General features: G+C 54.9%; 1 protein-coding gene across 11 annotated transcripts; it reads right to left on the reverse strand.

Moving 5' to 3' along the window:
• Positions 1-881: 881 nt before the first annotated feature.
• On the reverse strand, positions 882-23,678 carry KASH5 (KASH domain containing 5). Of its 11 annotated transcripts, none has more exons than XM_004767319.3 (20): positions 23,429-23,678; positions 21,080-21,217; positions 17,593-17,697; positions 16,933-17,119; positions 16,401-16,465; positions 15,132-15,198; positions 14,713-14,874; positions 14,154-14,271; positions 13,773-13,823; positions 8,708-8,785; positions 8,446-8,502; positions 8,109-8,168; positions 7,441-7,505; positions 7,185-7,272; positions 6,746-6,868; positions 4,138-4,196; positions 2,426-2,471; positions 1,476-1,540; positions 1,273-1,389; positions 882-1,146 (listed from the first exon to the last, which is right to left on the reverse strand). In XM_004767319.3, exons 1-20 carry the CDS (start codon positions 23,448-23,450, stop codon positions 1,005-1,007), a joined length of 1,815 nt encoding a protein of 604 aa, XP_004767376.1. In that variant the 5' UTR covers positions 23,451-23,678; the 3' UTR covers positions 882-1,004. The 11 variants fall into 11 exon arrangements, with proteins under 11 accessions (XP_004767376.1, XP_044932966.1, XP_012919613.1 ...); XM_045077031.1 differs by having other exon boundaries at positions 1,273-1,392; positions 6,746-6,889; XM_013064159.2 differs by having other exon boundaries at positions 882-1,392.
• Positions 23,679-24,854: the final 1,176 nt, after the last annotated feature.

Consider the following 24,854-nt stretch of genomic DNA (forward strand, 5'->3'; position numbering starts at 1 on the left):
AAGCAATAAAATCTCTGAAGTCTCCCATCATCCTCAGGAGAAAACCCGGGCTCTTCAGCCCGGCATTGGAGAGCCTATTTTTCTACAGATTTATCTTCCTTTCTTTAACAAATAATAAATTTTTGAAAGATTTTATTTGAAAGAGAGAGAGCATACAAGCATGAGTGGGTGAGGGGAGAGGGACAAGGAGACTCCCTCCTGAGTGGGGAGACCTTGCAGGGCTCCATCCCAGGACCCTGAGATCATAACCTGAGCCCAAGTCAGACGCTTAATGGACTGAGCCACCCAGACACCCCCACAGCTTTATCTTCTAAGGTCTAATCACGGCACATGAATGAACAGTAAGTGACGAGTAAGCTACTGGCACACGGGTCCACTTCCTGCTGGCTGTTTACCCTGCAGGGGACATCTGTGATGTATGCCTGGCCCATGTGTCTCTTTCCCTCTTTCTGCCAGGAGAGCAGAGAGGAGCTCAGTCTCCCAGCCTCTCTTGCAGCTAGGAGGGATCATAAACACTTCTGGCCAATGAGACATGAACACAGGTCTGCTGCTGGCTCTGGGAAGGCCACGTCTTTTCTTTATAAAGAAAGGAAGGGACAAGTCCCCTTCTTCCAACAGATGTGATGTATGAAGCCACACCTGCCAGCTCCTGAGCAAGACGGAAGGGCTGAGAGGATCACAGAGAATCATCGTTCCCTCATTCCCCAGGCTGTGGAGACTCTGAGCTGTGGGCTCATAGCTGCCCTCCTCCAGACTTGTTTTAGGAGAAGGATAAACCCCTAGTATTTAACCCATTGTTGGGTGTGTTTTGCTATTGCTCAGAAATGTAGTTACCAGTGTTACAAAACCAAAAAACTTCACATAAAAACTCAACACAGGGCTGTGGATCCTGGAGCACTGTATCTAGCGTCCCTGAACCGGAGCCCTCCCAGCTAACGGCACAACAATGGTAATAACAGTAGGATTCCCCGGGAATTCTCTGACTAGACCTTGCTCTGAGTGGCTCACACTGGCGGGGGCTGGAGGTAGCAGAGCTGGAGGTGGGGCCAGGTGGGTGGCGGGGACTGGCCCAGCAGCAGGACGGACAGCAGCAGCAGCAGCAGCAGGCCCAGGACGGGGGCCGGGATCAGTGGGGGCCGAGTGATCCTGGTGGGAGGCAGCCCAGCGCTCAGGGAAGGCCCCAGGGCGGGGGGCTGCTGGGGCTGTCTCAACAGGGGGCAGTACCCCAGCGTGTGCCGGCCACCCTCATTCTGGAGATGCCTCGGGGCGCACCTGAGTGGCTCAGGCTGCAGGGAGGGCAGGCAGAGCTGGCCCCATCTGGGGCTCCTGATTGGGACCAGCTCTCTGGGCACAGGCACCAATGCTTGCTGCGGCTGGGGCTCGGTGGGGCTGCTGGACAGAAAGGAGGGCGAGGCAATCACGCTGACCTTTTCCTCTGCCTCCAGGCCCCTTCCAGTCCAGGTGAGTCCTGTTACCTCTCAGGAGGGCTTCCCAGAACATCTCCACGATGCGGGTCCGCCAGAGGGCTGGGGAGATTGGCCTGGAGGGACAAAGGAAACAAACTTGAGACTAGGTCCTGGATTGGGAGAGGCCCTTGGTTCAAGCCACTGGACAGAAGTGACCACATGGAAGGGGGTGGAGTGCAGTGTGACACCCCACAGGGTTGGGTTCCCAGCTCTGATGCCTACAGCTCAGGAGAGAGATCATCCATCAAGTCAGCTGTGAGGAAACTGAGGTGGGTCCCATCTCCTTGGAGGGAAGGGGGAGGTAGGCTTTGGGGTCAGGCTGCTCAGAGAGACCATCTTGGAGGGTTTGGACCCCAAAGGGGCCCAGATGCCTGGCACACATTCAGGCTCTCATATTCCTACCCTGAGGACCCCGGGCTCCCTGCCTCTCCTCCCCGAGCTTCCCTCACTTCCCCTGCCTGAGAATGGGGATGGGCACCCGCAACCACACCTTGGGGCTTTGAGGAGCACAGCAGCTGGTGTGAGTGGTGCCAGGTGGGGGAGCTGTGACAGGCGCTGTGCCCCAGGGAGTTCTGGGGCTGGCTGGGGCTGGCTGGGGCTGGCTGGGGCGGGCCCACCCCCTTCCTGTGCGTGGGCGCATGTGCGTGTGCATTTTCGCATTCCGGGGGTGTAGCCACGTCTGTGAGGCCTGGGGCTTAGCTGTTGCGGCCCTTTGTGTGTGCTTGGGGGGTCCCCTGGGAACATTCTGGCCGCCCACTGGCCCGAAGGCCTCCCCACACGGCGCTGTCCGCTCTCATTAGCTATAGCAAGGGCCTTGTTATCTCTCGGCCAAATGATTTTTCTGTCTGCTGGGGAGAAGAGGGGGTATGGGTAAGGGCTGGGAAGAGCTGCCACTGTGTCACCCTTCTCAAGACCCCAGAGTGGGTGGGGACTGGGAGGGGGTGCTGGGGACTGCCTACCATGATCTGGGGCACTGCTTCCTCCTCTTCCTCTCTTCTGGGCAACCTGGGGGGGATAACAGAGTCACTGCAAGCATCTTGCTTCGGCCTGGCTCCCGTTCGCCCACTGTGGGGCTGGATGAGCCTTTAAAGCAGGGGTCTTAGTGGGGAGTGGGCATCACGGATGGGCCTGGGGGTGTCCTGGAGCCCCATGAGCAAGCTGTTGTGCATATTTGGCAGGGGAATTGTCAACAAACTCTCAAAAGAGTGTGTGACCCCCAAAAAGGGTAAGAGGCTCTTTTGATTTTCTCTTCCGCTATCTGATGCTACAACTGGGAGCTGAGGCTTCTGCTCTCTTACTCTCCCAAACACCAGAGTCTCAGAGCAGAGACTCAGGGCAGGTGTAGACCTGCCCCCCACTTCGTGCCTGTGGGGTTGTGCCACTTTCATTGAGTGTCAGTCTTACTGGGACTTCCTTTAGGACCGAGATTCCAGAAGCCAACTGTGTGAGCAAGTTGCCCTACAAATCATTTCTCTTGGGTGGGCAAGCCTTCAGCTTCTAACCCTCTGAGGGTTGCAGCTGCCCGAGCCCCTGAAATACCTCTCTGGCCCATCCCCGACTCAGACCTCAAGCTGCCCAACCCAGATGCCCCTTGGAGACCTGGATGTCCATACCACAGGCTACCACCATCACTGGGGACCAGGGGTCCAGCCCTCCAGCTGCTGCCACCTGATACCCTCAGGACACAGCGCCCAGCGCCTCTCAAGGTCCAAGCCCTCACCCTGGTCAGGTTTAGGGGTCATGGGTTTCACCTCCTCCTTTGCTTCCAGCTTCCCAGTCTGTGGGTCATACTGCCCTGCTCCTGGGAAATTCAAATGTCCAGCCCCCACCCCCGCTGCTGCTAACCCCCTTCTCCCTTCCCTTCCCCAGTGACGCAGGGTGGGGGGGGGTCCTGCCCAATCTCAGCTTTCTCAGACAAGTCCAATTAGAGGCCAGTGGCAGGCGGCTCATTAGTTGTTACAGCCGAGAGCTTGAAGGGGGTGCAGTGGGAGGCATTACAGGAAACCACAGGCCCCAAGGCCAGGCCTGAGGAGGATAGGCCCAGACATCTCATGCTTTCTCTCTCCCCAGAGGCCTGCCGCTGAGCTTCCTAACAATCACAGGGCTGGGTCTCTGGACAGTAATGCTTACAGCACCCCATCACGGGATTTGAACCCAGGCTGATTCCGGAGTTGCCGACTGTCTCCTAACTACCTGGGTGTTCTCCCTGGGCCAGTCTGGGCTTCCTTCATCCCAGGATTCCTTGGGGGCTTTGGGAGAGGTGTGTTCAGTGACAGTGACCCAGTGACTGAGCTGTCCCATCAGCCAGACAACTGTCTTCTTGTCTAAGAGTCTCCTATATGAGTACTGCTCCTATGGGGCCCCATTCAAGGCATCATGTCCCCAGAAAGCCTTCCCCCAGTTGGCTCGAAGTGCCAGATGTCCTCCCAGAATAGCCTGGGTCAGAATCTGTCTCCCTCTAGACCAGGAGATGCTGAAGGCAGGGCTGGGGGTGGCTCATCCTGGTTCACAGGCCAAGGATCACTTCAAGGGGAGGGAATGAATGAATGAAGGAGGGAATGAGGTGCAACTCCCCCGCCCTCCCAGGGCTTTTCCAGTCTTTGCACAATGTCCAAGAATGTGGTGTCACCCCAAGCCAGGGGGATGGCTCTGGAAGGAACAAGCTTCTTACCACATTGATCGCTCCTTCCTTCCTCCCTGAAGGTGCTCTATCTCTCCCTGCAAGTGTCTCTGTGGGAAAAGGCGAGGGTAAGTCTCCTGGGCTGTGACCCCTGCAAGAATTACCCACCTGCTGCTAAAACCTGCCCTCGTCTTGGGCTCCCTCCCTGGGTGGGGGGGGCCTGGCTCTACATCCCCTCAGGCGTAGAAGCCAGACTCCTATTTCCTCAGCACCCAGGACTCCAGGTCCCCCAAACCTCTCACACTCCCACGAGCTTCTCTTACTCATGTGGACCGAAAGGAAGCCCGGCATTTCTTTCCTGCATCCCCTTCTCCTCCCAGGTTCCTGGTCTGGGGGCAGCCCTCCCCTCCGCCCCCCGCCGCCCAGCTGTTCTCTCTCAGGACCCAGGTCCTAGTTTCTCCTCCTTCCCTGCAGCCTCAGTCGCCAACCTGACACTGTTTCCTACATACATCCCTGAGCTCCAGGCTTGTGCACCCACTGACCCCAGGTAGCTCCCTGGCTGTCCCTCAGGATCCCATCTCACTAGGCTGCAAGGCAAGTTGTTGTTGTTGTTTTTAAGATTTTATTTATTTGTCAGAGAGAGAGAATGAGCGCAAGCAGGAGGAGGGGAAGAGGGAGAAGCAGACTCCCCGCTGAGCAGGGAGCCTGATGTGGGACTCAATCGCAGGATGCTGGGATCATGACCTGAGCTGAATGCAGATGCCCAACCCACTAAGCCACCCAGGTGTCCCTGCAAGTTAAGTTTGATGTCTCTCTGTCTTCTCCCTTCCTAGCACCCATCTCTCCTACCCCACTTCTCTCTGCCCATCCCTCCTCCTCTGTCCCAAGGCCCTGGCCTGCCTCAGGCTTTATTCCTCTGGACTCTTGCCCCAGCCTCCTTCCTGGCCTCCCTGCCTCTAGTCAGTCCCCATGCTCTCCATATAGGCTTCCCACTCCCCCGCCCACACCAGGGATCTTTCTATATTGAGAGCTGACCATACCCCCTCCCTGCCCTCAGTCATCCTGGGACTCGATGGAGAAAAGTACAATCTCCCTGCTTGATTTATAGGTAATTCCTGTTGTGATCGGGCCCCATGGCTCCCCAGCCACCGGCCACTCGCTCTGCTGCCCAACCGTGTTGTATGCTTTCATGCTCCACATCATCGTGTGCGTGCTTTCCCCTGCCAGGAAGGCTTCTCTCTCCTGACACCGCTCAACTTCTCTCTCTTCTCCGAAATAAACTCAAGTGTCGGTTTCCCAAGTGACACCTCTCCCAGTCTCCCACCTGACCCAGGTCTTCCCTTTGCTGGGCTCCCTCAGGGCCTGGCCCCCACCTCTGCACACCCATCACCCTGCATGGGGATGGCCCATTCGCACGATCTCCCCACCAGGCCCCGAGAAGCTTTACACCTTAGTTCTAGGACCCAGAGCTGGTAGCACCCTGAGGCCTGGTTCAGTGCTCCTTTGGATGGGGTGTCGAGCGCTCCCAGAGGAATTCACTCTGACTCACACTTCTTCAGAAGGATGTGACTCTGCCACCCATAGGCTATGTGACTGGGAACGTGTGACCTCTCTGAGCCTCAGTTTCCCATGGGTAACAGGATGAGGAGTGAGAATGCCTACCTTGCAGAGATACTGGGGGAGGTAAATGAAAAATCAGGGGCGCCTGGGTGGCTCAGTTGGTTAAGCTGCTAAGCATCTGACTCTTGGTTTCTCCTCAGGTTATGATCTCAGGGTGGTGAGATGAAGCCCCCTGTTGGCTCCGTGCTCAGGGTGGAGCCTGCTTGAGACTGTTTCTCCCTCTCCCTCTGCTTCTCCCCCAACTTGTGCTCACACGAGCTCTCTCGTTCTCTCCAATAAATAAACAAATCTTAAAAAAAGAAACCAAACAGCACAGGCATTGAAGGGAAATGCAAAAGCTTCTCTCAACCCAGGGAGAAGGTGAGCAAAGAAATAAGTTTCTCCTTTAAGAACGGTGAACAGTATAATTCTGAAGCAGTCTTATTTTTAAGACAATGCAGTTACAGAACTGTTAACAATATTTCCTTTAAAAAAAAACCAAACTAGACAGACAGAGAGGCTTCTGGCACTAAAAGATTAAAACCTCACTTTTCTGTTGTGGACACTGAAGATGAGTTGTCTTGGTTGTTTTGAAGGATGTGGAAATACTGCTCAGGTAATTACAGAAGTCATAAAACAACTGCCATGGCTGAGTTCAAGATTTCCACATGGGCTTTCTAAGCTGTTCTTATGGTGCCTTCTATCCCCAAAGTAAAAGCTTAATGTATCTTTATGGTGTCCGGAGGAATGATTCACTTTGTGACTTCCCCCCGCAGGACCATTGTAAACGCAGGGCTTCCTGACTGCTTTCTCAACGACAAAACTACCACTGTGCAGTTTGCATTCGCTTTGTTTGCTCTTGTCTACTCCCCTGGAGGGCCAGTCCCTAGAGGGCAGGGATGGTGTCCTGCCTGGCTCGGACCTGTGTCCAGAAGGCCCTCGGTCAATGTTTGCCCATGGAATGGGCAGCAAGCTCATGGCACATGGGAGTCCCAGGGCCCTCTCCCAGCTCCTGGACTCTGGCGGTTTCGGACCACCCCCGCCCCCAACCCATGCTCACCAGTGTACCAGCTGGGGCTTCAGGCAGAAACTCCACTTCCTCATCTGTCTCAGTGATGACCTCCTCCCACTGCCACACTCCACACAGAGGGCTGGAGAGAGCAGCGGCTGCCACTTCTTGTTTCTGGGAGAGGAGAAGCTGTTTCTGAAGTCAGGAGGGCCAGGTGAAGGCAGAAAATGGGTCAGAGATGGGGATGGACACGTGCTGAGGCAGGGGTAGGAGAAGCCAGGTTGGGGGCTGTGTGGCGGGGGTGAGGCTGGGCTGGGGAGCAGGTGGAGGCAAGATCTGGGAAGGGTTTGGCAGCAGGACCAAGGATTGGGGTAGGAATGAGGTAAAGTACTGAGATGGTCCTCGGGGGAGATGAGGTGGGTGAGAATTAGGGCTGCGTCATAGCTGTGGCCGGCAGTGGGTTGGGATGTTCCCGAGGAGCCAGGCCTACCTGCCGAATGGCCTCGATCTCCACGCCCAGTGACGGGGGCAGCAGCCTGGTCCAGCCCACTCTTCTTGCCTGGGCCCCTTCCAGTAGCCTGGCCACATGGTCAAGAAGGGATGGCTCTCTCTGCGCCTGCCCCTACGGGTCAGTCCACCCACTCTAGGGTGGCTGCTCTGCCCACCCTGTGGCTGGAGGTTGGGGGCTCCCTGCCTTTGGGCTCCCCTCCTGCCTCCTTTACTGATGTTCCTGATGTTCCACTCACTCATCCGGCCCCTCATGGGTCTGACTCAGCTGCTCCTCCAGATGTGAGATTTCCAGCCTCAGTTCCTGCAAAGGAGGGAGTGGGGGACCCCTGTCTTTCCATTCTTCTCTATCTCCTGGCCTTGGGCTCCTCTTACAGTCAATTCCACTCCCCTGACTTCTTTGGGCTCCTCCAGACATATATTACCAAGGGACAAGGGGAAGAAAGCAGTGACAGAAACTTAGGGAGCCAAAGAGAGACAGAGAGCAGCAGGAGCAGAGAACATAAGCCAGCAGCCTGGGAAACTAAGAACAAGAAACATGGACGGACACAGACTCAACAGAGAGGCAAAGACATGCGAGGGGCAGGAGACACCTAATGATCAGGGACCAATGGAGGGCAGAGTCACCCCTGGAGACAGACAGACTAAATCAAGGAAAGGCAGACACACAGAGAGATGGGCAGGGGAAATGCATTGACAAGACCCCCACAGAGAATGAAAACGGACCGGAGGTGGAGATACACAGGGTGAGAGACAGAGAGAGAGAGAGAGAAAGGAACAGAAGACAAGTGAAAAGGCCAGACACACACACACTCCACAAGACAGGGGCAGAAAGAGGCAGCGAATGCAGAGATAGCAGAAGAGCAGGGCCAGGCAGCGGGCCGAGGGCGAGAAGGCAGCAGGCTACCTGGGTGGTCGTTCTGTACTCCTCCAACGTCTTGGCCAGACTCTCTGCATGGCGAGTGCGCTGAGGAAGCCCAAAGCCCAGTAAGAGGAGGCCCAGCTCCGCCAAGACGCAGAGGCAGGGGTAGGGGAGATGGGCAGGGTGAGCTTGGGGGAGGAGCTATGGCCTGAGGGAGAGCATCAGGTTTCTAGGCCCTGCAGGGACAGGCTTGCCAGGCCAGGGGAACCCTCTGACCTCTCTGGGCTGCTTATCCAGGGATAAGACCCAGGCAGGACTCCCACACCTTAGGGCAGGAGCACATGGAAGGCAAATGTCCCCTTGCCACCCCCGGGCCCCTCACCTCTGAGAGGACGGCATCTCGTTGGCAAATGAGGCGTTCACACTCATAGAGCTGCCGCTGCCGAGGAAGGAGTCCGTCCATCTGTCCGGCCTCCCAGGACTGGCCTCAGCGGGTGCTGCCCTCCCCAGTCCACCCAGCTCTCCCGAGCCCCACTCCTCAACCTCCCGTGATGTCTCTGGACATCAGCCACCCAGAGAGGGATTTCAGCCGAGCTGCCTGGAGCCCTGGGAGCCTGATGGCTCAATGAAGGAAGGGGTGGCACCTTCAAAACCTCCTTCTCCGTGGCCAGCTCCTCACTCCTCCTTTTGACTCCATCCCGCTCCGCCAGCAGCTTCCCGTTCTGGAAGAAGGAAGGACCAGTTAGGCCAACAGCAATGTTAGCGCCCGCAGCTGACATTTCCTGATCACCTGACCGGCAACAACGAGCCTAGTGCTGAGCACGTTCTGTATTTGGGTCCATTGAATCCCTCCACGCCCCCTATGAGTTCTCAGCCGGGATTTCTCTGTGTGTCACGGGTGCTGGTCTGAGGAGACAGGACCCACTTCACGGAGCTCATAACAGTATCTGCGAGCACGTCTGAGCACCCTGCCCGTGTTACCTCCTGTCTCCTCTCCCATCGTGCAGATAAAGGCAAGTGGGGCACAGAAAGGTTGAGCCCCGCGCCCCCAGGCTGTACAGGAGATAATTAATTGCAAACACACACTACTGTATGTTAATAAGCACAGAGCATTTAGAACAGTGCCTGGCACACACAAAAATGTTCAGAAAATACAAAATATATATTTTAAAGATACTTTCAAAACTTCACATTCTAAATATTTTCACACACATGTGAGTAAAAATACCAGTATAATGGACTCCCACTGCCCACCAGCTAGCTTCAATAATTATTTATATATTTTCCTAGTTTCTTCCCTATTCTCCAAGTTTTTGTTGTTGTTGTTGTTTAACATGACTCTAAACCAAACGCCAGGTAGCCTGTGATTTCTGCCTAGAACAACTCTGGCATTTTAGCTTCCTATTTAAGTAATTGTTTACTTTACCAAACTCACATCACCATGATCACGCTTAACAAAAGTAATAATTCCTTAATCTTTCCTATATAATTCCTATATAATAATTTCTATAATCTTTTATCAAACTTGTGGATTTTTCTTTGCTTTTCTTTTTTTCCATTTTGATTGTCTCGCAAAGGTCTTGTCACATTTAGCTTGTTCGTAGGAGGATCCAAACAAGGTTGACTGTGGCTTTTGGTTGAAATGTCTCATTTCTTTTCCTCTGACAATGGTCGCCCACCTGTCCTAATCCAGGTACTTTTGGGGGCACGTCTTTTGGGGAATAAATCAAGTTATTTGTCCTGTATAATTTGTGCATTCAGATTTCGCTTCCGGAGTTCTCATTCCCTCCATAGGACGTTCATCATATTTGTCCAACCTCTTCATTTCCTTGAAACTGGTGGGTAGATCCAGGACCCTGTCCAGGCTCCTGTTCAATTTTTGGGGGGAGGAAGATTTCCCAGGTGCTGCTGGTCACGTTGTGCCGTTTGGGAAGAATGTCATGTCTGGGTGTTAATGTTTTCATTGGCTTCACCTTCTGTTTTTACAGAGGAAATTGATAAGCGGAGAGGCTAAGAAACTTGGCCAAGGTCACCTGGTGAGAGAGTGGACTCACCAAATCTGACTCTCTCTGGGGGGAGATGCAGCCCCGGGTGAGAATGGGGCACAGCTTCATCTCTGGCCTCAGGGAGCTCATCGCTAGAGGTGGGGACTGGTGCCTAAGCAGATGATAACTCAGGAGGCAAACTCTGATGAGGCCTAGGGCCTGGGCCCTGTGCAGCCTGGATGAGGGGCTTTCAGAAGTGGCAGGGCTGGGCCACCCTGAGTCCTCCAGGGGGAGAATTATCAGAGAAAACAAGGGGGCCAGGAAAGGGGCAGCCCATGCCAGCTGTGAAATGGGATCTGAAAATAAAATGGCCCCCAATCCAGTTGAGAGTTTCCAGGCACCAAAAACTTAGCAACTTGTGCTGACTTCGATGTGTAGCAGCCATGGGCAAAAGCATTTCAGGGCTGGGAGGCAGTTGGAGTTCCCTTGCCACGCCCCTCCTCCCCAGGCCCCTGGGGACACCAGGGCCAGTTCCGCCCTCTCTCCAGCTGGCTGGCTGGGCTCCAAGTCTTCCATCAGCCATCCCTCCTCCTTGGTCTCCTCAGGCCTGGGCTGCCAGGTGAAGGGCAGAGGAAGGACAGGCCAGGAATGCTGTGTCAACATCTGTCCACCTGGTGGGGATTTGGAGGCTGGATTCTGGGCTGCCCAGCAGGGAACCTGGTTACTCAGCCTCTCCTGCCTTCTTCTGCAGTAACCCGAGCCCTGCTCTGAAGATTCTCTGTAGGAAAGCCGAGTATCCCGAGTGTCCCTTACACCAGCATTATTCTCCTGTAACTTGAGAACTCGATCTATAGATGCTCTGTAGGCTGCTGTGGGCAGGGGAAAGGTAGGGAGGGAGGCAACCAAGAATAGCTCCGGTTTATCGAGCGCCTAGGATGTACCAGTCGCTGCTCAAGGCACTTGACCTGGCAGCAGGCCTTCTGCACTGGGAGGAGGCAGAGATTGCTGGCTGCAATTCACCCTTCCGAGTCCTTCCGCTTTCGTTGGGGGTGCACTCTCCAGGTGGGCAAGTGGGTCCTAGCCCCACTCTGGAGGGGTGAATAAGAGGAAGATTCGGGAGATCTCGGCAGATTCAGGAGAACTGACTGGTTAGCTAATCCAGCAGCCATTCTCGCCCCCTCTCTCACTTGCTCATCTCCCACTCCAGAGGCAGAGAAAGGTCAAATATTCTCCCAACATCCCTTGCAGCTGGGGATGTCATGTGATCCAATTCCTGCCAGCGTGATGGAAGAGAGGTATGCTGGGATGGTGGGTATAGTAGGGGTGCTTTTCCCTCTGACGAAAGGAGAGCCATGGGAGGAGCATTAGCTGGGCCCGCTTGCCCCTCTTTGTCCTGCTTTGAATAAGACCACGAGGGTGGAGCTGTTGCAGCCATCTGAGATCATGAGGCCATAGGCCAATGAACAAGCCCGAGTCACCAAACCAACATGGAGAACTTCAAAGTCTCTTGTTAAGGAAGTGAGTGTCCTTCGGATTGAAGCCACCATTTCCTCAGTGTTCTCTTCCTTGGAGCTGAAAGTGTTTTGGCCCATCCAGGATTGGAGTGCCCATACCAGGGAGCGGTTTGGCTATAATCATATAATGTCACTTTGGCCAATAAGATATACGAGGGAGGTTCTGCTCTGGGGCTTTAGGGAAAATTTCTTCTTGTTCTTTCTTTTTCTTTAAGATTTATTTATTTATTTGTCAGAAAGAGAACACAAGCAGGGAAAGCGGCAGGCAGAGGCAGAGAGAGAGGCAGGCTCCCTGCTGAGCAAGGAACCCAATGTGAGACTTGATCCCAGGCCCCTGGGTGGGGTTATGACCTGAGCAAAAGGCAACAGCTTAACCAACTGAGCCACCCAGATGTCCCATCTCCTTGTTCTTAAAGAGAGATGTTCTGGAAGAAAACAGTCACATCCTGCCTGAACCCCATGCCTCGCACTGTGGCAGCCATCCCATGGTGAGATTCCCATCATCCCAGTGGACGGAATTTTCATGGAAGAGCCAGAGAACAATAGTGGAAAATTTTGGATTTAAATGTAAAACCCAGGGATGCCTGGGTGCCTCAGTTTGTTGGGCATCTGCCTTTGGCTTGGGTCACGGTCCTGGGGTTCTGGGATCTAGTCCCACACTGGGCTCCTTGCTCTGCGGAGAGCCTGCTTCTCCCTCTCCCTCTACCTCTGCCTGCCAATCCCCCTGCTTGTGCTCTCTTTCACTATCAAATAAAATCTTAAAAAAAAATAGTAAAAGCCATAATACAGATGTAGGACAAAGAGATTTGGGGGGATCGGGCAGAATCAGTATCATTGTCTGGACTGGGCAGAGATCCTTAGGGCAGGGGAGGGGTGGAGGAGGGTCAAAGAAGAGAGTAGAGGGAAAACAGGCCCTGCGCCAGCCCCAAGCCCCAGGTTAGCTGCGAGGGATGGAGAGGAAGGTTGCAGTTGAACCACACTTCTGCTGGGATGTCTGGGAATCCAAGAGGGAGCATTTCTCAGCTCAGTCTCAGAACCAGCAAGGCCTGTGTAACAGAATGGAGATGGCTCTGTGAGGACTGGAGGCAGAGAGGCCCAACAAGCCCCCTTGTGGCCACAAAGTCTCAGGAAATCAGCTAAGCCTCTTCTATGGCCCTGGAAGGGTGTGGGAGGGGCTGAGGGAGTACCCCAGAGGCCCTTGTGTCTTGGTGGCTCCAGAGGGCCACCGGCAGCAGATGCAGTGAGAACTGGATGTCCAGAGACCAGGGCAATGCCAGCCTCCCAGGGGACGCCAGCGTGTGGTGGTGACTAAGGCTGAGGACCAGATGGGATGATGAGCGTCAATCTTGTGACCAGCAGAGAGAACAGACGTTGAGGGAGGACGGCAGCCTCCTGGAGCACTGAGATGCCGTGTGGGTCTTCAGCCACTTAGATGGCACCTCGCAGAGGGGTGGTGATGAATTTCATCGACAGATGAGTTTCAGTTTCCACCTAAAAAGGACTAGGTGGGTCCAGATGTACTAAGATCATGTCCTCTGTGTCAGAAGAACAGGGCTCGAATCAGACACGTGGTTGAACTGAGACACGTGGTTGAACTGGGCCATTGCGGACACTGCGCTAGTCCCCTGGCTGAGCACTGTCATTTGTTTCTAAGACAATCCTGCCGAACAGATAGTCTCCTCCCCTTCTCAGAGAATAAAACAAAGGCTCGGGAAGGGGGAGTCACATGCCTAAAGATGGCAGAGATGGGATGTGAACTCAGGGCTGACTTCAAAGCCTGTGTTCTTTCTACCATAAAAAATGCTAACATATGAGCAACAGGGGTAAACTTCCAGCGAGCACTGCCCATGGGTCCTGCCTCGTGCCTAAGACTACAAGCATCTCCGTGTTTAAATCCCTCACCACCCAACGAGGGAGATTATTTTGGCCACTGCTACAAGTACAGAGAGATGGACCGACCCATGCTTACGTAAGCAAACCCAGCACAAGCCCAGGCAGTCTGTCCCATGCCCCACAGTCTTACCAACCAGGGCACGCAGCGCTGTGACTTTCAGAGACACTTGTACATTACTGGGATTCTGGAATCTCCCTCTACAGACTGTCAGGGTATTTGGGTGCAGGCCGCTGGAGGTGTCTGGGGCAGCAGGGGTAGGGCGGGAGATCCCTGGGACTGGGCTAGGTGTAGAGGTGGGCACTGGGCCTCAGCTCACCTCCTCCTGCAGAGTCTCCATCTCGGCCACCAGATGCTGCTGTTCCTTTTCCTGAAAGACCCCAGAGGACAAAGGCTTCTATTTGGGCCTCCTAGCCTTCTCCCTTCTCCCACACCTGGGAACCCATCCTGGGTCTGGGTCAAGGAGGAGCAAGGCTGGGAGGATGGGTCTGACAGCCCTGATGGCTCCTGTTGTCCCCTCTGTCATGAGAGGGGTGGCAAATAGATCTGGATCCTGAGTCTGGGGAAAGCAGGACCTGGAGTCAGGGAGGAAGCTGGGGTAACCTCTACCCGTTCCCATTCGACTGTCAGGCTCTGTTGCTCGGACTCTAAGAAAGGGGGAAGGAAGATGACACCTTTGTACCCCTTGCCTGGAACCCACCGTCTGCCGGGCCTGGGCCAGGAGGCTGCGATTCTGATCCTCCAGGCCCTTGGCCAGCGTCTTCAGGTCCTCCAGCTCCTCGTCCACGGCCTTGGCACACTGCAGGGCCTGCTGGGTGCTGAGGGGGGCCGCACGCGAGGGAAACAGAGACCAGAGAGACAGAGCCACTCAGGGAGTCAGAAGCAACAGAGAAATCCTGACAGGGACCTGGGGGGTAGGGGGGTGGGGCACGGAAACCCAGAGGGAAAAGCGGGGAAAGAACCTAGTACAGGACACAGAGACCCCGTTTCTCCCTAAAAAACTCAAGGGGGTGGGACAGAAACCTGGAAAGAGCAGGAGATTAAAATAAAGGGAATGTGACAGATACGAGAAAGACCACAGGGCAGGCATAGGTTGCAGATATGGAGACACAGAGAAGAGTAGAGAGGGGAGTCTGAACCCAAGAGGCTGAGAGACAAGAGCCAGGGAAACACAAAAGAGAAAGAGGAAGAGAGCGGATGGGACAGTGCAGGGTGGAAGACAGGGCAGAAGGTGCAGGGAGAGCACGTGGAGAGCCCACCTGCGAAGCTGCTTGCGCAGGGTCGTGATCTCCTCTCCGAGGCGCGTGGACCCCTCCTCGGCGGTCTCCAGGCTGCGCTGGAGCTTGGAGTTCTCCCCGGCCAGCCTGCGGTTGCTGAGCTCCAGGTCCTCCAGGCTGCTCAGCAGGTCAGCGGTGGTGGGCCTGGGGTCAGGGAGGGGCTGGTCACCGGTCACAGCTCCCACCCACTTCCCTTCCCAGGTGGGGGTGGCGGTGGGGGGGGAAACGAGGCTCTTCTGGAGAATGAGGAACAGGAGAGAGACTGCCCTGCTCTCCCAGGCCTAGCAGCACAGCCGCCCCCACAACCCGTCCCTCACTCCCTCTGAAGGACCCCACTAGAGCCCTATGGCAGGGAGGCTGGAGGACATGGGCTGTGGGGAGGTGTGGGGGGGCATAGGTACAGCTCAGCTCTGGGGTCTTCGCCTCCAAAGCTCTCTAGGTTGGCTGGCTCTTCCGCTTCTGGGCATCCTGGAGGGAGACAGACAGAGGGTGGTGGGCTCCTCGGTGACCTTGGGTGTCGGGGAGCCCCAGGACTTGGGCTTGGCCTCCATTAGCCTCTCCCTCGCATTTGCCCTGGGTCATCTCATCTGCTCCTGGGGCTATGATTATATCCATTGTCTGAAAGGCCTCTTGCTCACTGATACCCTGAGCTCAGGTTGGAACTCTCTTGAAGCCCTGAATTCATCACAGCACTGGGCAGCAGCACCTTAGCTACCCCCAAACCTGTTCCCCTCCCCGATTTCCTTCCCACCCACTCACCTGGTCACTGGGCTGTCCTGGCTCCCTTGTTCCTCCTCATCTCCACAGCCCCCCCGATTCCAGACCCTCATCTTCCTCCCTGAATCTTCTCCACGCTCCTTGCTGTCTCTGCCAGTCCTAGCTCAGGCTTCTCCCTCTCCTCCTGGACCCATACCACAACCTCATCCCCAACCTCCTGGCCTCCAGCCTCCTCGTCCTGTCCCTTCCCTGACCCAGAGGGGTGTTTCCCTTGTCCCTTGACCTTGCTGAAAGAGGTCCAAGGGAACATCAAGAAAGCTGTGATTATTATTATTTTGCTTTTGTTTTGTTTTTGTAAGGTACAACAGGAACACTTTTTTATGGAGCACCTCGTATGTGTGAGGTCCTGGGGATAAAATGGGGGAAAGGATCAACTAACCAAACAGCAGGACAGGGAACTGAATCAGATGGTCAGATTTCTCCAGGAGAGGAATGCGGGTTTGTGAGCGAGCCCGGACAGCCAGGGACCACGGCCCGGGGCATTCTCTGGCTTCCCCAGGTGTGGGAGGTTTAGGGTTCTGAAGAGCGTGGTGGGCAGGCACCTGGTGCATTCCAGGCTGAGCCAGGAGGCCAGAGGGAGCAGAGACTAGAGAGTAGGCAGGAGCCCAGTGATGCTGACAAGAAGTAGGCAGGGCCTTGCAGGCCTCTATGATAGGGCTGCAGTTAGGAAGAGGACTTGGAACCAGCCCCTGAAGAAAAAAAAAACCCCAAAGCTCAGGGAAGGTGGGGAGGGAGCCATCGAGGTGCCTAGAAAGCCAAACTCACAGCTCCAGGAGAGAGCAAATGTTCCAGGGGTCCCACCCAATGTCCCTGGCTCCCATCCCCAGGTGGGAAGTCCCTCCCACTGTCTGACCCTGGGCCTGCCTGCTTCGTTCTATATATAGTAGTCTCACCAGATGGCGGTTGCTGGGAGGTCAGGGCCCCCTTGAAGGCTGTCTCCTCTTCCAGCTCTAATCCCCTGTATCAAAGGGATGAGGCTTAGAGCCCCCTGCAGCCACCCCCAATCCCAACCAGCCATGCAGGGGGATTGCTGATGACGGGAGGAGGGGCCAGGTCAGGTGAGAGCAGGAGTGCTGGCAGCACTGCGGTGGGGAGGAAGGTAAGGCCAGATGGCAAGAGCCCTGAGCCAGATGGAAAAGCAGGAGGGGCAAGGACTGGGTTTGGAGAAGGGATGGGGAAGGGCCTTTATCAGCCCCCCAACTCCCCCACATCTTCCCTTTCCTTTTTACTTCTGCCTCCCCATCCTAGGAAATTTGTCTTCAGACCCTCCACCCCATCCCCCAACCCTATCTCTTCACTTTTCTCTCATCCTCCTTCAAACACAGTGGGTCCCTGTGCCCAAAGGATGCTGGCTGCAGTAGGCAGGTGTGAGGTTAGATCTTAGGAAGGACTTTCCGGGGGAGGGTTAGAGGTGCAAAGACCCACCCATCCAACTGACAGGCAGCGATCCAGTCCCTCATGACGGTCAGAAAGGTGTCCAAGTCCACAGTGGCCTGAGGGCCTTCCCCATTGGGGTCCAGGTTGCAGGCCAGTGTTTGGAGGCGTGCATCCTGGGGGTCCTGTCCTGTCACAGCCTCCAGGTACGCTAGTACGTGGGTCACAGCCACAAGGCCTGGGGACAGAACATGCCTTGAGGGAGTCTGGGGCAGAGGCAGGTGATGGCTTGAAAGTAGGACACCAGTGGCTGGGCTGGTGGCACCACTGTACCACAGCTTAATCCAGACAGTTTGGGCAAGTCCTTCCCCTCCTCTGAGTCAACCTTTTCACCTGGAAATGGAGCCCGGCCATCGTCACTCATAGGGTGGAGCACGAGGACCTGCTGTACCCCATCAGGCCCACAGTGGCTGCTCTCCCTCCCTCTCCCCAGGCCATACACTCTTCCATTAATGTCCTCACCCTGAACGGCCTCCATCACTATCTACTTCCTTACCGAAGCTTCCCACAATCACCCACCTCACCCTGCAGGCACCCCAAGAAGAGCCCCTTTTCTACGGTTCCCCAGTTCCCAGCAGCCCCCTCTGTTTCTTATTACTCCTCGTGTCTCCCAGGCCCCTGCTGCCTGGCCCCCATCCTGCCCCCCCCAACCTGTCTTCTGGGTGTCACAAGCTTCGAACGTAGAGTTGAGTATTTGCTCCTCCAAGCTCAGCAGCGTCCCGAGGCTCCCCTCCTCCAACTGGTCCCAGAGGTACACTGGGGAGACAAGAGGGTCAGCCCACCCGTGAAAAGAGGGCCAAGAAAGAGTGACCCTAGGCCCCCTGCTCCTGCAGAGGGGAGGGAATTTATTCTGAGTTACTTGGGAGTTGGGGCTGATGGGGAATAGCAGGAAGCTTCGGGCGCACAGGGACAGCAACTTAAGGGTCTCTGAGTGGCTTCCTCGCCCTGAGGATGTGAGCCCCATTTTTCATGCCAGGAAGTCCCCCCTGCTGTCTAATCCTTTGTGTCCAAGCCACTCAGGAGCCCAGAGGACAAAGGCTCTGAGATCACCCTTTCCTCTTCTCTTCCCCTGTCGCCCGGCTCTGCTCTGCGGGGGGCTAGGAGCAGAGGAAGGCAAAGAAGAGAGGATTCTGGGAGGAGCTGAGGGTGAAGAGGGGCTCAGGAGCCAGGAACAATCCAATAAGGCGCGGGCAGCCTGGATCGATTCTGCCAGCCACATCTCCCGTCTCCCCGCCTACATGGGGCGGGGGAGGGGAGGCAGGTCTCTCCTACCTGAATCCCCAGGCCAGGCTAGCATCATTGGCGCCCACAGCCAGGGGCCTGAGATGAGAGGGGGTGGGTGATCTAGCCCAGCCACAGGAGCCTCAGTTTCCCCACTGGTAAAATGGGCAGGTAGTGATCCTTTCCTACCTTACCAGGGCTGGGAGGGCTGGGTTTGTATATGGGAACGGCCCTCCTGACATTAACATGAACCCCACAGCAGTTGGTTTATTGCTGTATCCACAGCGTCTGTATATAGTAAGCACTCAATAAATGCTCCAAGATACAGGAGATCCCAGGAGTCGCTGGGACTGGAAGTGACCTTCTAGACTCCCTGCCCTGCCCTTGAACAACTGGGTATAACAGCAGGCCCGGCACAGGTTGCAGGGTCTGACAGACCCAAGGGGAGGCCTGAGCAAGGAGCATAGACTCTCTGAGCCAGTTTCTTCCTCTGGAAAATGGGGGTGTTCCCTCCCTCCTAGGGGACAACTGAGATAAAATCTAGAAAGGCCCTGGGCGTAAGGCCTGGCAGGTGGTGGAGGCTCAGTCACAGAGCTGAATATTTATCTAGCAGTTAGTAGATATCCTTCCTCTTCTGGGGCTTTTCTATGAACCATAGTAGCTGCTATTATTAGCCACACGTTACAGATGAGGAGACTCAAGGCACAGAGAAGTCAGGAACTTGCCCCAGGTCACCTGTTCAACATATGAATGCTTTTTTTTTTATTTTAAATATAGGCTCCGTGCCCAATGTGGGACTTGAACTCACGACCCTAAGATCAAGAGTCACACAGTCTACCAACTGAACCATGCAGGAGCCCATAGGCCCTCTAATTCCTTCTGCTCTCTGGGGTTCTTTGTAGAGAGCTAAAATTCAGCCCCTCAGGTCTGAACGTTTGAACCCATGCTCTTAGGGAAGGGGGGAGGGGACCCAGTTAGGGGACACCAGGGTCCCTCCTGGGGCTTTATCTCTTCTTGCTGTGCTCCCCATGTTACCCAGGAGGACCGGGAGCCCAGTAAGCTCACTCCCCAGGGCTGCTCAGCCAGGGAGAGCGGAGCCAGAGTCAGCCCTGGACTGTCTGGTGCACGGGCTTTACATGGGTCTACGGTCCCTTCCTGGGGCCCCTCAGGAACATGTCACTGCTTCTCCTATTCTCTTTCCTTCATTTCCATTCTCAGTGTCTGTCCCTCTCTCTGTATGTCTCTGCCCTTCTCTAGTTTTCTCTCTGACTCCTCCTCTCCATCTTGCTCCCCATACCTCTCTTTCCAGATCCCTGCCTCTCTATTTTCTTCCTCCTCATTTCTCCATCTCCAGGTTCTCTTCCCATATCTTGGTGACTCTCCCTTCCCAAGCCTCTGTCTCCTTCCGCCACTCCCTCCGCTTCTCTCCCTCCCACCCCCAGCCCTCCTCTGTCTTCATCTTTCCCCGGTATGTCCTTCCTTTTCCTTCAGGAGCCACCCAGAGCTGGCTCAGTCCGCACCCACGGGAGCGGTGGCCGCACGCCCTCTGCTGGTGCCCACGAAGTTGCCATGTTAGTCACTCTATCCACCTGCCCTTGGGTCCTGACAACCAGGTGTCTGCCCTCCTGCCTTCCCCTCTGGAAAGCCTCCTGAGGCCAGAGTCCAGGCCTGTGGTCTTGAGAAAAGATGCAGGCTCTACTGCTGGACACTGGGAGCCTCGAAAAAGCGGCCCTGCCTCTGCCCTAGGGTGGGAGCCTCCTCCCCCATCACAATGAGCTCTCCCACCTAGCAGGTGAATTTCAGAGAAGGCCACCCAGTGTCTTGTCTCCCTGCCGCTTCCTCTTGAAGCTGGTTTTCACGCGGCTTTGGTTTGCATCCATCCAAATAATCAGGGATTATAACTGAGCACCTACCAGTTAGGATATTGTTTTAGGGCAGCCACTTGCCACAAGCGGTTCTTGAGTATTTGAATTGTGGTGTGTGTGAATTGAGATGCTCTTTTACTGTAAACTACACACCAGGTCTTAAAGCCCTGGTATGAAAATCAAAAGACTATCTCCAATACATTCTTATATTAATTACATGCTGAAAGGATACCATTTTGGATAGAGTAAGTTAAATAAAAATCTATTGTTTTGCCTGTTTCTTTTTCTTTAAATAAAAATCTATTGTTTTGCCTGTTTCTTTTTTCTTCTAAATGTGGCTACTCGGGGCGCCTGGGTGGCTCAGTTGGTTGGGCGGCCAGGTCTTGATTTCAGCTCCCGTCATGATCTCAGGGTCCTGGGATCAAGCCCCGTGTTGTGCTCTGCACTCAGTGGGGAGTCTGTTTGCGGGTCTCTCTCCCTCTGCCCCAACCCCTCCACTCTTTTCCTCTCTCAAATAAACATGTAATTTTTTAAAATAAAAAAAAACCCTAAATGTAATTACTAACAAAATTTAAAATTACATTTACGGCTGGCATGTTGGACAGAGCTGCTCTAGGGACCAGGAATACCAGAGTGAATAAAACAGACCCCACCTCATGGAACTCAAGTTCTAGTGCGAGAGACGGAGATGAAACAGACAAACAGATGTCCGTGCTATGAAGAGAGGCAGGAGAGGGGAGAGAATGTGAAAGTAAGCATTTCGAAGGAAGCAGAGATCTGAATGAAGTGAGGACCGAGCTGGCAGGTTGTCAGGGAAGGGTGTTCTGAGCAGAGGTTTCTGCTCTAGCTGCCCCAGAGCCAGTGAGATTCACAGTGTCCAAACAGCAGGTCCCTCAATGACAGCTCGCTCCCCGACTCCCACCTTGTGCCAAGGTGGAGGCTCAGACATCCAAGCCACCTCTCCCAGGTCCCCGAAGCACAAGCTGGCACCTGCTCCCCCACTGCTCCCTCCTCATTCTCCCACGGGGCAAACAGAGGGCCAAGCCACCTACTTTTTGCAGTGGGGCCACCCGCGCGACTCTCTGGCACATCCATGGGCCACCCTGGTTGTTCTGCAGCTGCTGGAGAGGCTAACAGCCTGCCTCCATCACCGGGAGGGGCTGACAAAGGCTCACCGACTCTGAGAGCTCCTGGAAGGACAAAAGGGAATGGCCTCCTCAGACCAGCCACCCTGCCCCACCTGTGCCCCAGGCCGCTCTGGGTTCTCAGAACCTGTTTGCCCACCCCTACTGCGACCAGAGCAGCTCCCGCTCAGACCTGTTTTATGGACTGGAGGTGTGGGCTGGGAAAATGGGGGGCCGAGGAGCGGGCAGCAGAGATCAAAGAGGGGGGCTAGTGAATGGGGGTCATTGCTTCCTTGCTTCCCCCCTTCCACCCTTTCTCCCCACAGCCCGTCAAGTCCCCAACCTTGTCCTTCCTGCCCTATGACTCTACCCATCCCCTCCTCTCGTTTCCTACAGTTCTGGGCCAGGCCCCATCCTCTCCCCCTGGACCCTCATCCCATCCCTCCTCCCTCACCTCCCAGTCTCAAGGATCTCCCCTCCAGTCCATCCGTGCTGGGTCCCAGAGTGTTCTCCCTTGGCTCCCCAGCACCCCAGGGACTGAGCCTAGACCCTGGATCCGGCATCGAAGGCCGTGGATGGCCTGGCCCTGCCTGCCTCTGTGCCCGAAATCACTCTTGCAGTTCCAGGAGCTCTGAACTACATGCTCTCTCCCAAACTGGCCTGGCTGTTCCCACCTCTAGGTCTCTGCCTGGGATCCTCCTTTTAGCCCTTCCAGTCTTGGCTCACACGTCCTCTCCTCTGGGAAAATGTTTCTGAATGAGCTACTGTCCCTGGGCTCCCACACCACCCTGGGTGACAGACATTCTGCCCTATCAGCCTGTATTTGGAACTGTTGCCCTCTTTTGTGAGTTTGACCCCATCTTTCTCCTACTCCAACTCCTGCCATGGATCCCTGGGGCCCTCGGGACTAAGTCCCAGCCCCTCTGGCTGGTGTGGGACAAAGTGCTCCCTGCAATTCCTTGACTCATTTTGTCACTATGCTCCCCATTGGCTGACCTCCAGGTCCCTCACACTCATCACAGCCATAGGAACTCTGCATCTTTCCACGGTCTTCCCAGGCCCAAATCACATCACACACACCACCCTCACCTGTGGCCGCTTCCCTGAGCCCATGGACCAGTTAGGGACTTCTTCCTCTGTGCCCTGACAATGACCTGTCCTGCTCCCCTCATAACCAGGTTGACTGGTTGTCCACTATGACTCATTGTCCCAAGTCCAGGGCACTTTTAAGGGTGAGAAGGGTGTTATTAATAATTACACTGGACAATTAACTGGGCACCCTGTGGCACATGGTCAACACAGGATCGCCTGGGGCCTGTCTGTCCTCACCCCACCTGCTCGTCACCCCTTCCCTCACCAAGTCCTCCCCCGACTCTGATCTCCCTGGCACCTGCTGGGTCCACACTTCTTGGCAGCTTTTAGAATGTCCTAGAAAAAGTGGCCTTTAAAGGGAGACGGGTCCAGGGTTTGGACAATGGGTGATGGCTGTGGGGCACCAGTGAGGGAGGGTCTGGCACTGGGAGCCCTGGACAGGGACGGGAGGGTAAACTCCTGGTGAGGGAGTGAGGGAGGGTCTTTGACAGGCAGGTTGGAGCAGGAGGGGGCTAGAGGGAGGTTTTAAGGGGGCCTGGATCTTAAAGGGTCTCTGACCAGGTTTCTGGATTTCTGGGGTGTTTTTGGATTTCTGGGGTGTCTGGCTGGATTTCAGAGGACTCTTGAGAGGATCCAGGAAGGGACTATGACAGGAGTTTTGGTGGGTTTGACGAGATTTCTGGGGCCCTCTGAGAGGACTTCGGGGGAGAGAAGGGAGCGTAACAGGATTTGGGGGGGTAGTCTGGTAGGCTCTGAGGGAGAAGTCTGACAAGGTTCTGACAAGATTTCAGGGGTCATCTACGGACTTTTTGCTGAGTCCTTTTCAGTATTTCTGAGGGTATCTGGTCAGGATTTCAGGAAAATTTTACCAAGATTTGGAAGGCCTTGATATTGGGGACGCTCCCCCAGGATGGGGGCTCTGAAAGGGTTTCTCTGGGGAACCTCGCCACAGCCAGGGCGTACCTGGGTTCGCGTCCCAGTCCCGGGACACCGCGGGGAACCACGACTGACCAACGGCAGTTGCAAGGAAAGAAGACGCACGTGCGCCGTCCCCGCCGGGAAAACGCGAGAGAGCGTGGGGCGGAACCAAGAGCGCGCACGGCCTCTAAACCCCGCCCCACCTGGGCTCCTCCCCGCGACGCAGGCGCGACCCGGGGGAAGGCTCGCTCTAGTCTGGTCGGTTACCTGCCACCACGAGGCTGCGCATGCGTAGGGCAACGAGGTCGCGCACCTCGCCTAGTGGAGTGGGCGCATGCGTATTGGCCGAGCGCGCCAACGCTGGAGGAAATCTGTGCTGGTGGGGGAAGCTAGGGGTGTCCGCGTCCGGTGTGCTGGGGTCTTCTCTCCCGCCTCAAGCTTGGGTGCAGTGGGCCCCAGCAAGGGAGATTTGGATTGAGGGACCCTTGTCCATCCTCCCACTTCTTATTAGCTACTAAGTCATGCCCTTTCTGCAGTTTGTTCTGTGCCAGCTCACCGTCACAATGATGTCCTACTCTCTTGCTCTATTACTCTTACGCGCTCTGTGGCTCTGGTCCTGGAAGGATTCTTTCTCAAACCGTTTCAATCATTCCTTATAAGAGAGTGTGGGGGTAAAATATTCCCAGTTTTCCAGGCTAGAGGAGAGAATTAATCCAAAATCGATTCCCAAGAATAGGGATTTGGGGGGCGCCTGGGTGGCTCAGTGGGTTAAAGTCTCTGCCTTCTGCTCAGGTCATGATATCAGGGTCCTGGTATCGGAGACCCTTATGGGAGACCCTCATGGGAGCCCCTCATTGGGCTCCCTGCTCAGCAGGGAGCCTATTTACCCCCCCCCCCCGCCTACTTGTGATCTCTGTCAAATAAATAAAATCTAAAATAAATAAATAAATAAATAAAAATAAACTAAGGATTTGGGGCACAAGATGTCCCATCTACACCTTTCTGCTAGCGGAGACACAGAAAAGGAGTCCTGCATCTTCCCGTTCACGCCACCATCATTCATTCAGTTTTCACTTCCTCAGAGAGACCTTCCCCTGCCACACTGCATTAGGCCCCCATCTCACTAACCACACTTACTGTTTCTTAGTGGTCCTGATGGGGTGTCTCACAACGTGATATATTGTATATCTGTGTACCAACACCCCCACTGGAATGTGAGCTATATGCAGTAAGAAGCTGCTTTGGGGCTAGAACATGTCTGGCTCAGTGTGAGTGCTCAAAAAAAAAAAAAAAAAAAAAAAAAAAAGTTGAATGAATGAGTGAACCAATGGATGGAATCCAAACTGCTTAACTCCTGGGCAGTACAGACTTTATGACAAGGCTATGGGCCTGGCCTGGAGGCAAACGTTTTTGGGTTTGAATTTTGGTTCCATCTCTTCCTTGGCACAATGGCTTACCTAGTCTGAGCCTCCGGTTTCTTCCCAGAAATGGAGCTAGTAATTGCTTCTTAGGTTACCTTGAGGACTTAAGGTGGTAATCATTTGCTAATTGTTATTATTATGGCTATTAGATGGTGACTTGTCATAAGGCCTGGGAAAGAACCTGTTTGACAGGTGATGTGATCAGTGGTTGAAAGTGTGAGATATAGAATCAGACAAAACCAGTGCCATTGCTGTATGACTTTGGCAAGTGA

The sequence above is a fragment of the Mustela putorius genome, unplaced genomic scaffold, assembly GCF_011764305.1.
Source record: "Mustela putorius furo isolate JIRA1106 unplaced genomic scaffold, ASM1176430v1.1 tig00000196_pilon_pilon_pilon, whole genome shotgun sequence".
NCBI lineage: Eukaryota > Metazoa > Chordata > Mammalia > Carnivora > Mustelidae > Mustela > Mustela putorius.

Coding starts and splice junctions, on each gene's coding strand:
- KASH5 (XM_004767322.3), bottom strand. CDS start 23,450: ATGCGCAGCCTCGTGGTGGCAG. Junction 14,875..15,131: donor GAAGACCCCAGAGCTGAGCT/GTACCTATGCCC, acceptor CCCTGACCCCAG/GCCCACCACCGCTGACCTGC. Junction 7,506..8,108: donor AGTACAGAACGACCACCCAG/GTAGCCTGCTGC, acceptor CCTCCTTTGCAG/GAACTGAGGCTGGAAATCTC.